Genomic DNA, 18,965 nt, shown 5'->3' with positions numbered 1-18,965 from the left:
TTGTATTGTCAAAAAGAGCCCATATTATGTAACAAAAGTACTCTACTTTCCAATAAATAGATAAAAGTTTACACTAAACAAATTTGTAAAAATGATATGTTTTGAGGCAAAAAAAAGGGCCTTACCTGGCTTCTCCTTGGTAACGTAAAAATAAAAAAAAAAATAATACAGATGCTCAAGAAAATCATGTAAAATATGTCTTTGCATGAATGTACGATAATAAATCTTGTTTTGTGCATTATGCTGCTGAGAGAAAGAGTTTTTTTTTTTAATTTCTGTGCGCTAACATAAGATTTGAATATAATATGAATTATTTATCTCAATATAAACTTGAACATCCTTTTGCTAAATAAAGCATTACGGATATTTAAATCATAGTTCTTCTCTAGTTTACCTGTCAGGACTGGTCTCTTTTTGTGTACTGTAATCGAATTACTGATAATTTGACTTTCCTTTCCTCCAAGGTTTCGCCCTGTCACACATACTGTGTAGTTCTGGTTCTCCTTCATCCCAACGCCAGAAATGCGAAGGTAATTTTTGTTTTGAACGTCTATCCAATCAAGGAGCGTGACGCCATCATGCGAAAGTTGAGCACTATAAGTCTTTAGCTCGGAAAGGTCTTCAAATGCACCCCAATGTAATGTAAAGGAGTGGTCATTACTTTGCACGAAGGAGTTAGTACTTGTATCTGTTATGAATTGTATCTTTGAGTTTGTACTATCTGGTGGCAAGTAGGATACAAAGGAGGGTCCATAATGACCATAACCAGTAAGCTGTACTTTGTTGATGCAACGAATAGTAGCAAATACTTTACATCCGTGGTTGGCATGGAACGGTTTTGTTTCAAATGATGTTAACTCTGATGTATGGGTCATTTTTACTATATCGCATGACGTCGAGGATGAACCTACAAATTAATGAAATAAATTATGTGTATATGATAAATGTAGATTACATACTATTTTCCGTACATTATTCAGAGTCTCCAAATCAATCAAAACATTTCACCAGTTTTTGATGTCGAGAGATGATATGGAAACAATGTTCATCATACTTCACTACTATGAATTCATTTATTCTCGTGAGTACAAATGTTCGTGGATGAAAGAAAAATTGTTTTTTTTTTTCGTTTCGTTTTGTTACTTTAGTTTGTATATTAGCCTATAGGAAATTTGTACTTGAACATTTAAATGCATGGTTCACTTTACCCAAAAATCCACGAAAATGGGTATCCCATGAATAATAATGAAATCACAGTAACACGATTGTATATTTGGCCTGTTGTGTTAAAATTATGAATAAACTGTACAACTGTCAGTGATGAAATCTTCCGTTAACTTCAAACAGACAATATACAAATTAAGGAGATGTGTTATGATTGTCAATGGAACATATAAAGGGAATCATACCCCCCCCCCCAAAAAAAAAAAACAAAAAAAACAAAAAAAAACGTACAAATTCACAGGTGTCTATACGATATGTCTACCAATGAATCTTCCAGAATTTATAAAATAATAGAAACCATCAAAGGCCACCGTTATAAAAGTAAAGAACGAAAGAGTAACTCATTTTTGTACCAATTAGTCATCTTCAATTTACATTAATACAACGAGAAATGAAATTAGAAAAAAAGACACCGTTCTCATTATATCATTATAAGGGATTCAGACTGAACCCTGCATATACACAACAGCTATTTCGCATTTTATAAGGTATGTCTGTCTTCGGAGAATTTGATGATACTATAACTATAGATTATTACATGGCATTTGCCATATCGGCCCTTGTATCAGCCCGAGACTCCCATATCGGACCGAGGGCTTTTATCTGTTTATCACATATTTAGCCTATGAAATTGGAACGAAAAAGTTTGCTTTTAATTTGTGTTTGTTTGTTTGTTTAGTGTTCAATTTATACCGTCCGATAATTCCTCAATAATTCCTGTAACCACATCTGGTCTTCTTCGACAATCAACAAAGATGTATTGATGAGTTTGTTTGTTGGAAAGCCGCGCTGTTCAAACATGTAAGTCTCAAAGAATGTTCATGACTCTCCAAACCGGAAGAGGGCCGATATGGATTTTGCACGCGAAGGCCAATATGGTTCTCCCATTGAAATTGCATTGGAAGCTCATATTGGCCCCGGTTATTTGCCTCGGGCAGCAATATGACTTAGGCAAATCAGCGTTTATTACACATGCAAAACCCAATGTATTCGTAACGAATATGTGATAAATACATATATAGGCTAACACACATATATAATAAAACATCGGTATTCTTACCAATACAATATTCACAGTAGATGACTTGAATCTCATCATCTATTACATACCACCTAGATTTTACCATAACTAACGTCTCGTTATTTGTCAACAAATATTCCAGAGTTGTTCTGTTGTGACTGATATGTGGAGGGGTTTGATCAAAAACGAAAGAGCGTGACGTGAAAATTGTTTTTAAGCCAGCATGGTTTTCAGCTTCTGCTTTAACGTACAGATTTATTCCGTGACTAAAACGTCCTGTTATTACCTGATGCATATGTGATGACAAAGGATATAAACTTTGTATTTCGAACCCGTTTGGTATGCTGCCAACACCAACGTTAATATGTTTAATGCCACTTTCCAAATCGACTGTTTGAACGCATACTGATATCGCATCTTGTGATATTTGCTGGGCTGATATGATTTCTGTTCTGTTGAATTCGTATTTGATATTCGAACATTTGGATATTTCAAAGTCAGTTGTGGTATTGTGTTGAGTACCAGTTATAATCACTGAAGCATTTGGTTTACCGGACTCGTGTAACATATATTCATATTCAGTAATCGCCGAACCACCCGCGTTCATTGCGTAAGGTAAGAGCATTGTCATGTCACCGATCGTCAAATATGATTGAAAATCGATCTTCGGACGGTTAATTTGTATTTTTATGCGGAAAACATCATGTACATCGCCATTTAACGCCTCTGACATTTCGAAACTATCTGTACTTGCTTTGAAATTCACGTGTTTAAAAAGCTGGAAATTTAAACATGTAAAGGAGATTGGAGAAGTTGCGTCGATTTGTATTGTTTGTGACATAGCCACTTTGCTGTCATGACCAGCCTTATCTCTTGCTTTTACATAAGCTGTAATTTTGTCCTTGTGTTTTATGGTATCGGCAAACAAGACATGATCAGACATTCCCACAGGAATAAAAAATTTCGACAATATTTCAACCGCATGTTCCCTCTTGGTGTCAAATGCTACAAAGTACGAATCTATAAAGGAGTGTTCGTCATCAAACCCATGCCAGGAAAATTGGACAGGTTCATCAGAAGACTGGAATATAACATCTTTGTGGTGTTTAGTGTTGTAAACTATTCCCGATACCGGAGGGATGTCATCAACAACAAAGCCATCCGAACTTACATCAGATTGAAGTCCAATGATGTTAACGGCTCTCACAGTAGTGTAATATCGTGTACCTGGTTGAAATTTTGTATCTGTCCATGTAATGTTGAATGTATTACCGACATCTTTCATTGGTAAAATGTCATCTACTGAAAAGGCAAACGAAATTTATATAATGATAATTATATTTAATTTGAAACCACAATTTAAATAAAAATTCTTATGCAAATGCAAAAACTGCTTAAGTCAATAGAATTATATTATGATAAAACCTTATCTTGACCTTCACTATAAGATAAGCTTATGAGATTCTGTTTAAGGTTGGTGATTGTCATTTGTTGGTAATCTTATTCATTTTCGTTCCGTGTAGATTAATAGACATTCACGTAAGAGTTGCTGTATTCATGTTGTTTTGTTGAGTTTTTGTTACCCATTTTTTTTCCTTCTACTTGCTGAAATTAGTACCTTTCTTCTTGAATTGGAACAAGTTAAAACAAATATTAATCATATTAATACGGCAGTAAATATCAATTAGTGATTACAATTGTGTTTGTGAATAAAGGAAGATGTGGGGTATACGTCAACAGGATAGCAAACAAATTTGGCCAGAATCATTATTGAAATATTAAGTTCATGTTTTCGTCATAAAAACGGCATCTTTCGAAGTGTCATGAAATTCTATGAAAGTTTGACAATCTTATTGATCTCTTAACAAATTTTCACCCCAGACTGTATCTTTATATCGTCAATGTTAACTGCAAAGTCCTGTTATCAGTAAAATACGTCGAAATATGTAAAAAGTATTTTTCAAAATTTTACTCTGGATACTGTCTTTTTGGTCATAAAGATCTTCTCTCTAAGTTTCTTTATAGATATATTACAAAGTTACAAAGTTGGTAAACACAGAAAAATATAACTATTAATTGTACCTTAATGTTAACTGCGAAAAAGAAACTAAGTGCGTTGTTCAGAAAAATACGGAAAAATGAAAAAAAAATCAAAAAAAAATCAAAGTGTTGCTTTAGATACTGTCTTCGAGGCACAAATAAGATTCTGCACAAATTTCATCAAATTTCCTAAAAGTTTGACGATGTCGGAAAGTAGGATCGTAATGTCTCGCTTCCGTTAAGCCTCAACAAAAATTATCATGAATTATCATTATCAGCAATCCAAAATCAACAAAAAGGATATTTTAGCCAGGACTTATATTCAAGACTACATTGTTTGAGAGGGACTATTGTTGAAGATTCACATGGATACCGATGAGTGACAGGCTCCTTAATGCGTCTATTTGCTAAAACAAGTCAAAATAAAACGAGAAAAATCATTTTTTTCTACATACCATTCTGTGACATTCCGAGGGAGACCATGATAGTTTTTATATAACTTTCATCTTCAGAAAATACACCCACCCAACATGCTGATATACTATCGTTAGATGTAATGTAATCCACATCCTGGTTACAAGACAGAAGAGAATCCATTACAAAATGTTTTTTGTGGATCACAGGTGGAGTGTGATCAATAATTACAGGGTCCGACTCGAATATTGCATATTCGTCTAACGAGGTCCAGGCCTTAACATAGGCAACATAAAGTGTCTTGTGGGTAAGCTGTGTTTTTAAAAGGCAGTGAAACGCCTCGGTTCTTCTTCCAACATCATACCAAATATTTTCATGGCTTAAATTAAAGACGCCCAATCCAATAGCTGCTCCCTTAATTCCAAAACTATATTCAAATCGAATAACATGTTCGTTGGATTCATATGCCCAGTGAGAACCCATGCATCGAGTTGAACCAACAACACTGAGTTCAGGGTCATCAGTTTTTACGGAAACTTTTACATTAATTATGGGTGTGATCTTACTGGTTAAGTTTTTGCAAGAATTTCGGTCATCAGACAAACATTTCCGGCCAACAACACCACATGTACAGTCGCACCTGCAGTCATATTCACAGAAATATGTATCACACGAATGCATTTGAATAAGAAGATTTCCTTTCGATCGATCATAATTATTAGCTAGCAGGTCCGTTGTCACTTTTGCTTGGCTCGTCATGATTCCGGCATTATTTTCTGCCCATATAGTTAAAACAAAATAGTTCCTTATCGAGTCCGACATATTTGCCACTATTTGTGATTGTTGATAGTCAGAAGTAGTGGTTGGAACGATTTTGTAGCCATCAACTAATTGTGTCTCGCTATAAGTATAACCTACCGAGATATAGTAGGATCGTATATCCGTTTCCACGTCAAAAAATCCATACCAGGACAAATTTAAATAAAGTTTATTAGTTACGTTTTGTATTTCATATTCTAATGGTGATCTAAATCCACCAATTTGTGGTGGTGTCGAGTCAACCAAAAATTCGTCACTTACAGCTGAGGTACACATCGATGCAGCATTGCATGACGTAATCTGAACAATATAAACATCTCCTTGTCGCAAGATATTGTTCTCTGTCAAATGAACTGCAAATTCTCCTTCATTTGAAATAAAAATGTCATCAACGGGCTTATGTGAATCACGATTACTGTATATAGTTAATATTGTTTTGATAATTGAACTTTCACTATCTCTGAACTTCCAAAATACTTTAAAAAAGGAAGGATCGAATATAATTTGGCGAGAGGTTGTATTATCTTGGTGTATACTTAAAACACGTGGTTTGTCAATTACGACAGGTGGAGTGTTATCAACTATAAAACTGGGTGAGGATCTCTTCGTACACAAGTAAACCTTATTGCATGCAGTTACGGATACGAAATAGTGTACACCAACTGACATATTAAGCTTTGTTTTGATAATCGAGGAGGCAAGGTGTACATTTAAGGATTTCATTACATCACACGTATCGATAGAACTCCCAAGGCAAACCTCAAAATGGTCAATACCGGAATGTGGATCTTCAAATCCTAGCCAAGATGCATGAATAGTATGTCTATAAGATAAATTGATATTAGGATTTCTTTTGTTGAAAATAAAATATTTAGTCTTGTAAGAATTTATGTTTAAAAATATGTTTTATTTTAACAAAGCCCAGCTGTCTTTTCCTCGATTGTGACATCACCGAATTATAACTTACCACGAACAACATGACGGATGCCACAAGTCAAGCAGGATCTGCGTATCCTGTTGGAGCACATGAGAGAACACCCAAGTTTTGATGGGGTTTGTGTTTTGTTTCTATGAAGTGTTTTGAGAACCTTTCTGTTTTTTTTGTCGTCCCTTTTCGCAATGGCTTCTCAGCTGTCCTACTATGACCTTTGAATTTCCCCTTGGTACAATGCAGCTTCTTCCTCTTTATTTTATCTAATTGCAATCAAGGGTAGTGCGACATTACGAGAGTTAAAACGCATGAAATGAAAATTTTTTAAGCGTTATTAATTTAAAACTGAAAAAATGTTCAATTCGAATCCAGAATTTAAAATATATCACTCACCTGTCAGATATAAAATTTGAATGTTTGCCCGGTTCTCCCACAACAACCAAACCAGGTACTGGAGCAGAATTATCAATTATTGTCCCGTTAGATGTCGCTGTGCTACAAAGACCTGCTCCATTACACGCTTCAACTGTTGAGTAGTATATAACTCCTTGTGAAAAAGACAATGCCCATGCTTTAGCTGAAATGAATAATACAATTGAATATTTCTATTAATTATGTGTTGATTCAAGAATACCATAGTCTGAAGGAAATTTTTCAATATCGGTTTAATTGTATATTGGTCCTTTGTTTAAAAACTGAAAATGAAGAAAATATGACAAAGGTTGTTCTCATTCTTCTTTTCTGAAATCAGTATGCAAAATCTTGATGATGTAACTAACCCTGGTATCTTTTGTAAGGTCTTGTTTTCCCAAAATCTCTTGTTGTAGGTAGGTAATACACGATATCTCCGTGTTTTAGGTGTTCGTTTTCATATTATAAAGTTAAGTACATGTATTAAAATGCAATTCAAAACACAAGATTACCAGAAAAAAATATGAAACAACACATATCATAATCTTTAAATGTGTTGTTATTACCCCACATTTGTTGTTATTCAAAACCGGATTTGAGCCTCGTTGTTACTTTGATAAAGATAAAAAGACACAGAATTGCCGTCTCTATTCTTTTAAGTTTTTAAAGTACATGTATGTACTATTTAATGACCTCTTGCTTTCCTTTTTTACATTTATTTTGATTATCAAGTCTTGATTTTTTTTTACACAAATTGCTACAGATTGTGTTGTGTACTTACATGTGTGTAAACTAACATTGGTTAATTTCATTACATCATCATTACCATGGGATGTTCCTAGTCCTATTTTGTAATAGATCACGTGTGAATGTGGATCATAGAAGCCAAGCCAGCTTGCTCTTATAATATTTGTTTCTGTTTGGTAGTCGACGTCTATCTGCAATATAAACATATCTGATTGAACTTACTGTTGTGTCATATATTGACTTATATGTAGAAATTGAGAATGATCGGTTAAGAACTAAGATTTACCACATAAGAAACACATGTATTTTCCCCATTAAAAAATCCATGGTCGCTTTATTATTTTTTTGGTTGCCCATAACGAGAGTATCCGTCACAGATATATGACCAAAGACATGTTCCACGTGTTAAATATATAAAATCAATCTCGAATTTCACGAATGCATGTGCAACAGGATGTGTGCTACTAATGGATCATCAGAAATGGCAAACTATATAGCAGCACATTAGTTCATCCCTTTTGACTCTCAGGGTTCGTGTTGTTTTTTTCTCCTTTTGACAATGTCTTTTTTATCGATTATGGTTTAGTTTGCCTCATTTTATGGATTATGGTTTAGTTTGCCGCATTTTTATATTCTCCCCTTTACATTTATTTATATTAATGTTAATTAGTGATCCTACTATTAGCTGATATTTCATCTTCTTAGGTTATAGTGTTAACTTTTTGACATATTCTTTTGGTACGTCTCCAAACTTTGTTTACTGTCTATAATTAGACGACAAATCAAACTATATTCATATCTTATGCTTTAACATTTATATGTTCAAATGGAAAGCACTGAAGTGTTTCTGACAATAGCGTTTAGACTGCCGATGTTTACCTTGGAATCTAGATCGAGGACATCCATTATTTGACCGCCTACAGGTGGCGTGGCATCAATTACAAATGGGCTTGAAACAGTAAAGGAGGAAAGTCCAGCTCCATTTGTAGCCTTCGAAAAAAAAACATGACACCAGTAGTTGAAATTGAGTTTAATACAGATTTAATTGGACTTAATTAAATTAAATAAACTTGCCAGTTGATAGCTTAAAAAGTTATTATATTATATAATTTTTTTTTTTGTTTATTTCGTCGTTTATTGTATTCGAGACATAAGAAATACAGAAATTTTAACATGTTGAAGGAATAACGAAACATCTGAGAGAAGTCCATTAATTGTAATATACTAAAATGAATGTAAAAATAAACAAAAACAAAATAGTAAATACCTTTAAGATAGCAAAGTATCGATGACCATCTTGTACGCATTGATTGGTACTTATCAACCCATAATTTTCAAATTCTTGAAAGGGAATAATGTCAGCAGATCTGTTTGATGAACCAATACCAATTTCAATTTTACGAATACCACTTTCATTATCCTCAATTTCATTCCATTCCACAGAAATTTCATATGACGAAACAACATATAGTAAGCTGCTTTCAACTTGAATGATGCCAACTGGTGGTGGAGAGTTATCATATATAACACCATCGGAATAAACATCCACTGTTTTATTGCGATGATTATAAGCTGAAATTATAATTAGAAGTGTTGGTGTATATTCTTAAAATCATGTGCATGCATCTGTTAATGTTTCCACGAAGTATACATACTAGAATTCCTGACACACTAATCGCATTTGACGTTTCTGGGCTAAAGATATGTCTTTTGGAACTATCAAAATATAATTTTCTTTAAAAAAAAATAGACATATATAAATAAATGTAAAACTGCGATTTAATGGACAATAAAATTGAGAATGGAAATGGGGAATATGTCAAAGAGACAACAACCCGACCAAAGAGCAGACTGGAAGTTATGTATAATTTGTAACTCAAACAATCACACATGTTCTTTATATAATTGCAATTTTGAACTATTTCAAATATGTATAGAATAGCATAACTATATATTATATATTATTCTATTTGAACCCTAGTGAATAGTTTATGTAGTTGTCTTATTGGCATTTATATACCACATCTCTTAGTTTAACAAGTGAAGTACTATTTTTGTCATTATTTTTTAAGTAGACTAGTCTAAGTTTTGATACATTCATATTGGTATGCATTGCAATTATGTAAAACGTCATAAAGACTTCACGTAGTTCGAATGGATAACAACTGTCATATTCCTGTTTTGGTACAGACTTGGTAACTAAATTCCAAAAAATGTTTTTTCTAATTACCTCTAACTGTGACAAAATATATTTGTCCAGCCCTAAGGAGTATATCTGTAGCTACTACTGATGTTTCCAAACCAACCGTGGTAAAACCAAGTAAATCACTAGCACCAGGGCTAGATCCTTTAATGTAAACACAACAATTTAAGAAAAACGTACAATTTACACACTTGAAAAGATAAAATTGAGAATGGAAACGGGGAATATGTCAAAGAGACAACAACCCGACCAAAGAGAAGAACACAGACGAAGGCCACCAGTGGGTCTTCAACACAGGGAGCGGAAGCGGGCTTCCGCTGGCCACTAAACAAATGTGTACTAGTTAAGTGAAAATGGACGTCATACTAAACTTCAAAACATATAACTGAACTAAAATTAAAAACCATACAAGACTAACAAAGGCCAGAGGCTCCTGACTTGGGACAGGCGCAAAAATGCGGTGGGGTTTAACATGTTTTGTGAGATCTCAACCCTCCCCTATACCTCTAACCAATGTAAAATAAACAAACACACAGCAATACGCACAGTAAAACTCACTTTAAAAGAAGTCAGAGTCCGATGTCAGAATAGAAACTAAGCAAAATGACAATAATACATAAATGAACAAAGGTCTACTAACAGTTACTGACATGCCAGCTTCAGACCTCAATTAAACTGATTGAAAGATTATGTCTTCATCATATGAAAATCAAGTACAATCCAACCCGTTAGGGGTTTAGTATCATACAATAATAAAATATATGAGAAGAACATAACCCGTATCATGCCAACAACTGGTTTTAGAACAAATGTGTTTATTTTCGATGCGAAGACCCTATGAGTGAATCAATATTAATACCAAAATATGCCATCTTCAATGACCTGACAACAGTATTGTAACTATTTCCCTTCTGAATAAGTTTGTTTAAAGGTTTGGTTAGCTGTTATAACATGATGTGATGCCACAATTTGATGTACAAGATTTGTTGTTTTAAAAAGTCACATTTTCATTTAATAAAATAAAGAAAGTGATAACCAAACAAATGAAAACTGTACATGCTGTTAAACAATTTTTTCATTAGTAGACATACATTTGTGCTTGTATTCGATACATATTATGTCTTTTGATGGAATTGTTTTTCATTTGTTTTTTACGATTATGCTTACCAATTGCATACTTATAACCTGCCATATCTGAATTATAGCCTAACTGTAAGGCATCCTTACTGCCTTTGAAACCGGTCCAGTGTATACTCATTGTAGATCCTTCAATAATGAATCCATTGATTGCCTCAACTGACACAAGACCTCCAGTTGGGAAGTTTTCATCGATAACAAATCCATCACTGCAAAATTTCTGCATAGTCGATGATTTCGCACAGATGTACAAAACCCCATCCTCAACGATCTTTAGATTTCCAAAATTGACAAAACCACCAATAGTATTTTTGGAAAGTAAACTATGCGGGTCAAATGCGCATTCTTCTCCAAACGTTTTTGAATCCCTCGTTAGGTACCAAGTTATTGGCAAGTCTGCTTTGCCTAATATATAGCCACCTATTTCAACATCTTGACCTGCAAAATCCATTTCGGAATCGTGAAGTTCTGATAATTTTTCACCGATGTTCTCACTATGTTTATATGCCTGAATTATGTTGCCGAAATGACTGTTTATATTCAAATCATATAGAATATCTTTATTGAAAATATTTGGATCTCCTGAAGTTTTCACGACTGAGCACGTCTGGTAGTATGCTCCCGATTGACAGAAGGAATCTATACATACGTATAACTTTGTATAAGAATAAACAGGAAGTTCTGGGCAGAAATGATCCTGCAATGAAACATTAAAAAAACGATTTTGAAATGTCATGTTTAAATTTTGATTTTCTTACAATAATGTTATCGAAAATCGGAGAACATATTTTTTCTGAATCTGTTATCTATTTACAGACAAAGTTGACCTAAACAATTTAGCAGTTCTCGTAAGCGCCATTTTGGTTTTATGCCCTCAAACGATTCATTCTTCTTACTTCCAAACTTTTGATCTTGAGCGTGCATAATGAAGGTATTTCCAGTTTCATGTGGTGTGAGCACTGAAATCATGCCATACGTTTCATTGTTTTCGAGTAGTCATGGTACATGGTAGTTGTATTTATTGCAGTGTATATAATATTCATGTTTAAAATATTTACTTAGTTAAATTGTCGCTTTCTCCTTTGATTGCTTTTCATTTGTTTTTACCGCATGTATCCTAAGAATAATCTACATTATAAATATCTTCATAACATTAATGATATTTACACGTATTTCAATTCCTTTCCGTGTTTGGTTCCGTATGATTTTCCACGGTGATAACATATTGTGTCCCTGTTCATCTTTAAACAAAGCCCATCTATATGCAACGGCATATTCTATAACGTCCATGTTTGAACATACAAATTTTGCAGCAGTTACAGTAGTATTTGTGCACAGCTCACTTGGTATCATTGTTGTTTCTATGTTTTGATCCCTTTTCAAATTTTGAACTACAGCAAATTCCTTAGAGAAAACGTGTGCCAAGCAAATCTGTCCGAAACAAGGTTTAACGGCAGCTTTATAATATCCTTCTGTAAAATTTCCGTGAAAATAATGAACAGAAGTGTTTCTTGAATTTGTAAACATTAAGTTATGTTTACATTGATCATGTGAACTTTTGCAAACGGCAGTTAAGTAATGGCTTACAAATTTTAGATATTGTCTATCAAGTGACCAGTTAATCGGAATTAGTGTTTTCAGGGACTGTGCCGTTTGATCTGTGTCACATTTATACACTGTGATTTCTAAACTTTCGGTTACGTTGACGATATCATTGCTTAGAACAATGTATAGTTTTTTCAATGCTTTTAGTGGTACAAATTTTAGAATAAAATATTTGGATGCCTTTTGGGATCCTTTAACAAACAGGTCACTGTTAACAAGTTGAATTTTCAAATTGCTGTAAAGCGAATATACGGAACTAGGGTAAAGTGTTTCCTTTAAAAAGTGTTCCGACATATTCATTGTCATCTGTATATAATACGAGCCCTTTTTCGCCGCATCATCGCAACTGTCGCCGTGGTTAACAGCAAATGATGATATAACCAAAGTTTTGTTTATGACCCTAAATCCATCAGATGAAGTGTAGGTATAACCACCTGACCACGAGGACTTTATTGTAACAAAATAAATCTCAATGCGCTCCGCGTTCTCAATGTGCTCACATATCAACATATCTTCATTTTTAGTAATGTCATGAAATGGAACAACATTGTCAAGGTTCTGGCTAGTTCCTATGCCAGCTTGTAAGTGAACATCTTCATGGTGGTCAAATCCAATCAGAACAAAACAGTACTTAGTGTCAAAGATAATATCTGTATCGAAGTAGGGGGATTGGTGTTAGGCAAGACGTCCATCACAATACCCGTTCTTTTGGGAATCAAAGATGGCAACTGTACTTTTAAGCTTTCCGTAGTGCAGTAATGACCCGCATAGTTGTATACATGAAGGTGTGCGTAAAATAACAAATTAGGAAAGGTATCATGCTTCTGTAGTTTATGGACTGGATATTTTATGCACTGATAATCTGAACCGCATTGTCCACCGTGTGATTTAATGTTCCACGCCAAAAATGGAGTGACAAATGTATTTCTGGTTCCTACAAATGAATTGATATACATAAAATAAATATGAAACGATGATCAAAATTTAGCTTCAATACAAAAATGCATCAATAATTTGAGGGGATTCATTATAACTATTATAGATAAACGATCGGGCTAAGCGTCCGTTTTTCTTAAGGTAAGAAAAGTCAGTTCGGCATTTTATGAACTTTTTTTTAAAACAATATCTCATTAAAATCATTATGGTATTTTATGCACTGCAATGTTGTCAGGATAATAAGTGGGAGAACAATTTCTTAAAATTCAAATGAAATCGTCAACATTAAAAATTGCGTAAAGAATTAATTTGACAAATACAAAACTTATATTATATCAATATTTATCAAATCGAACCAAACATACCAAATCTAAACATTATCTTTCCAATTTCATCTATTTGCTCGGTATCAAACAAATTACTACGTGTCCAATTGATAACCACATACGTATCGTTGTCCAAGAAAGCATGTACAGTAGAAGGGCAAACAGGTGGTGTTTCATCGGCAATAACAGATCCGAACCAGACTTTCGTCTCAAGACCAGCTCTATTATGGACCTTAATAAATATGTAGATATTTTGCTCTCCAATCAAACCGGGATGGTGCTGAATGTATTGTGTAGGATGCGGAACGCTAATATAATCCAGGAGAGCTGGGTGGTCAAGTTGATTTGTATCGCTTCCAAATCCTATATAGCTATTTCCAATTTGACTAAGATCTTCCTGGATATTCCAGGACATTTCGAAAAGATCAGAAGGTGTGAAGATTGTATTTTGATTGTATCTATCAAGTTTGGTACACAAAAATGTAGAAACAGTTTCTGAATTAGCTCTCGATCTAATGTCCTCAGGCAATATTGTTAAGATACTATCCGTTGTTGTGTTCATACATATTTGCCTGCATTCATCTCCTTGTAACTTGACTTTAGATAAGATGTCTGTGATAAGCCAAGAAGTACCACTATCACAGGCAATTGTTTCCTTAATGTTGGAGTGTTTGACTGAAACATACCCTATTATAGGTACAGTTTTATCAAAGGTAATGCCATCAGAACAGACAACTATTGATGGAGTCATTGCATTATTGTAAGCTATTATTGAAACAAAATACTGCCCCTCCCCGTTCTGAAATTTTATTTTAATGGAATCATGATTAGTTTCATATATATTAACACCGTCGTGTTTCCTAGTCAAAAAGTCTTTAATTTGACTATAATATTCCCTTCCTAGAGTCACTTTATACAACTTTATGCCACTTTCGTGGTCGATAAAATCATGCCAGTGGATAGTTACCTCATCGGAATGAGTGTAATCAATGTCTGGACTTCCAATTGGGCCTTCTAAAACAACACCAACTGCCGGTGGGGAATCATCTCTAAGAATATCTAAGTGATCTAGCTTTGTTTGTTACTTTCAACGTAAAGAAGTAACGGCGATTATGGTCTCCTATATGTCTGTTATAAGTTTTAAGATTTTTCAAATCAGCTATATATGTCGTGAGAGCACATTTTCCAATTTTTGGACAATAACATTTTGATTCCATGCTACAGTTACCCTAAAAAATAAAATAACTGATTGAGGCAATATTTGATAAAAGTCTAATACGTTTATTCTGATGATTACGCAAGGTGCATACCATCTTAAAATACCAATAAATGGTGACTTAAACGAAATAAAGATACAAGGCCACCTCCACCCTTAGAAAAACAAAACAAAACAAAAAGAATTTATGCAGAGCTTAAAACGAAATTATAGTTAAAATTACCAGCACTCTGAAATGGGATAGTTGGTTTCAATAATCATATTAACAATTCATGTTTTGACATGAAATTAACCGGAATTGATGTATTATTTGTAACTTTATTCATTTTTCCGAGCTCTTGATGCATTAGCATAGGAATACAGGTTCTATAATTTCGATTATATTTTGGTAATCGAACATGTTGATTTCAGTAATTCAATATGACTGCACATTTCTCACTTATGAAGTATCAATCGTGGATAGCATCCACGTAGGAAAAAGGAAACATAAAAAATAAAAATAAAGAAATACATACGTACCATATCGAGATCAGTAACTGCAAGTGCTTTTTCTATCAAAATGGTTTTATTTTCATGTATACCAAATGCCCATTTAATTTCCTTTAGTCCGCTGTGTATATCGTAGGCCCTGAATTGGATGGACATCGTTGATAAATCTTTGCTGTAATGAACGTACAGCTGCTTGTGTTAGTGTCTATCTGTTATCCCTACATCTTGTATTTCTGGAACGGATCTATCTATATATACCATAGCACTGTCATTAAGGGTATTGTTCATTATATCCCTGGCCTGAAGGTTAAGGATGAATGTATCCCCATCGTTCTTCAAGGAATTAAGACAAATGGATTCTGATGTAATATTATTAATTCTTCCTGATAATTTAGTAACATTATTCCTATATAGTGAAAATTATTTTAAAACGTCACGAAAAATAAAGGTTTCACATTACAATTATAAATCAGGCGAGTGCATGCAAATAGTCAAAAGTAACTTAATAAAGGCAATAGTCGTATACCGCTGTTCAATAGTCATAAATCGATTTAACTGAAACAAATCCGGGCCGCAAACCAAATCTTAGGGAAACACATCAACTGTAAGAGGAAAACAAATTAAAAAAATTAAAAATAAAATAACAAACAAACAAAACAAAACAAAACCATCCGGCAACATTTATAAAGTTATCAGCAGGCGACATAGTGTGGTTATCTTCACATACTAGGCATTCTGATAGATGTGAAAGCTGATGAAAAAGATCCGACATTCTTATACCAAGATAATTATTGTCTGTCCCTTAATGACATACGATTTATTATTATTGTCATTATGTAACAATGGGTACATTTTGTACAAAATAGCCTGTAATTAGGCTGTATCACTTGCAATAAAAGTTAAATCATTATGCGATATAGCAATGTCTACTTTTAAAGAAATATGGTATCATTAAATATTAAAGCTTTCAGTCATAAGATTTCAGAAGAGATCCGTAAACAAAGTGAACAAATACTACTGTAACAGTAACAATAATTTATAAACTATCAATCTTATACAACCGAAATGAAAAGCTGACCATCTGATCAATGCTATTAAATATGAAAATTTCTAACATAAACCGATCTAAATTTAATTGATCTATGACGAGAACAAATTAGTGATGAGTAGAGTTGGAAGATTTTGTAAAATTTGCAATAAACTGAGGGAAATTCTAAAAGATCATGTTAGATCAAAGAGTATTAGGGTTCACAAAGTGTCAGAAGACAAAAGGCGATTACTACATGCATGGCTTCAGCCTGGAAAACAATTAATATTCAATATAATAAAGTATAAACATACATACTTTTCTCCATTATTACTTAGATGTTCAGAAATAGGTATCTTGAAATTCGTTTTTGAAAAGTCGGCTAATGGATTTGTTGAAGACGGATCTTTTCTAACTGAACTTTTTCCAATACCAACTGTTGACCCTTCAAGCAAAGGCATGTCAGCTTTATTATGGATAATGTTTGAAATTATTGAACAAATTGTACGCTACAGCTTTTGAAACAATGACTGTGTGATTTGAAAGAATTTCGAAATATCAACAAATTGAGGTCATTTCATATCACTTATCAGTCTCCATATGTTGATCTACGCTTGTCTTATACACTCATAGATAGTAATTAGTAGTCTCAAGCTCGAAACATACTTTATAGTGGTTCAACATAGGTTATGATACATGTGGATTTACGTGGGAGGTCAATTGTAACAGTAGTTAATATGTGCATCTCTGAGTCTGCGCAAATTATAGATATATCGAAATTTATCACGGTGTTGTTTTAAAAACTAAAGAAGCACGTTATTAGAATTAATTTTAATACATTGTGTCTTTTATTGTATTATTTAAGTTCACATGTTTCATTCTAAAAAATAATAAAATCACACACAAACATTTTATTTAATTTGTTTATATGTTTTTTTATTGCTATAAATATATTTACCTGAAACTGCGACCTTCTTCAACTCCACTTCTACGTCCGTTATTCCAAAGGCGTATTCTTTTACAAAAGCCGGTTGAGAAACAGTCTTGTCAATACTGACATGATAGTAAGCATTCAGGTTTAATAACTCAATGTTGTCAACCTGAAACCTCCCATACATATTGGATTGTTCCGAACATTTAGGTGATCCATTATTTGTCAATACATAAGACCCATTTCCATTGGCCTTTGTTAAACAACTATCTAATACAGGCTTTGTTGTCACTAAAATATATATTTGAAGTATTATCTAAAAAAAGTGTATAGATTACGACATAGCTGTATTAATTATGATAAAGAACAGCATCTCGATGTCCATCGCAACATCACATATTGTATATGTCCATGTGCAATAACTGGTAAAAAAAAGTTTCATATAATTGACAAGAAATGTAGGCCCAGATTAGCGGTAGGGTTTGGCGCATGAAACATGTTAAACCTTGCTTCTTTCTTTATGTGCATATCCGTCTCGAAAATTGACGTTGATGTAAGCAATTAAAGGTCAACATATGGCCTTCCGTAATTAGCAAAACTTGTACCGTATATATAGTAAAGACTAAAATACAAGACGGACGCCTGGCAGTCCTATTGTTTATGCACAAGGTGCGATAGAAGGAGGAAAGGAATCATTTCTAATATACAATTATGGCCTCCATCAAAAGTTAATATAACTATAATTAAATCGAGAAATCTGTATATGCTATGATAACTTTGATATCAACTTTAGATGAGACCATACATGTGTCATTATACTGAACTAAATATGAGGTAATACTTCTTTTTTGTCATTACATATTTTGTGTTTTACAGAATCGTGTGGCCTCCGCAATTTTCAAAAGACGGGTAATTATTTTAGATGTACAACAACGCACCACATATAAAACGGTTATTGTATTACGTAACATTGAGAATGGAAATTAGAGTGTACATTCTCAAACAGTTACCTTTTTATGCACAGTTTCAAGCGGGAAGGTAACTTACATTGGCATTGAGTTTTTGTTGCAGTATGTACGACTTTAAATCCAACCATGCATTGGCAACTTGTGCTGAACTCCGCCGGGCATCTTCCTGGCCAGCACCAACGGTCATTCCATGAACATTTGTCTGCAAAAATAATTATCATGTCCGTCATTACTGTGACTATAAGAGTCCTCCACTTTCTCTATGTTTAATAAACGTATGCTGTATCCGGGCAACCCAAATTTAATGTAAGATTTATCTTAAAACATTATGAACAATAATCAGTACATGCAGAAGATCCTCACCAACATTTGGTGTGATTGGTCTAGTTAAATGAAACATTTATGTTTGAGTGTGACAGAATCTCTGTTCGTTTCAAGTTGAATAGATTTGTGGGTACCAGGCATTCAACACTAGATACAGTAATTGTATCAACTCTTTCTGAGAGTACTTTATACAGTC

The 18,965-nt window shown here is 33.6% G+C and overlaps 1 protein-coding gene across 1 annotated transcript; it reads right to left on the bottom strand.

Annotated features, from left to right (window-relative positions):
- Positions 1 to 314: 314 nt before the first annotated feature.
- LOC127711869 (uncharacterized) lies at positions 315 to 18,632 on the bottom strand. The gene is given in 13 exon segments (XM_052218033.1): positions 315 to 907; positions 2,285 to 2,680; positions 4,741 to 5,235; positions 5,614 to 6,341; positions 6,843 to 7,026; positions 8,925 to 9,179; positions 9,838 to 9,954; positions 12,291 to 12,419; positions 13,854 to 14,881; positions 14,883 to 15,043; positions 15,550 to 15,852; positions 16,800 to 16,817; positions 18,525 to 18,632. Coding segments are annotated over 13 exon segments (4,515 nt in total).
- Positions 18,633 to 18,965: the final 333 nt, after the last annotated feature.

Source organism: Mytilus californianus, unplaced genomic scaffold (assembly GCF_021869535.1).
Source record: "Mytilus californianus isolate M0D057914Y unplaced genomic scaffold, xbMytCali1.0.p SCAF_8, whole genome shotgun sequence".
Lineage (NCBI taxonomy): Eukaryota > Metazoa > Mollusca > Bivalvia > Mytilida > Mytilidae > Mytilus > Mytilus californianus.
This window is presented reverse-complemented; position numbering and strand designations above follow the sequence as displayed.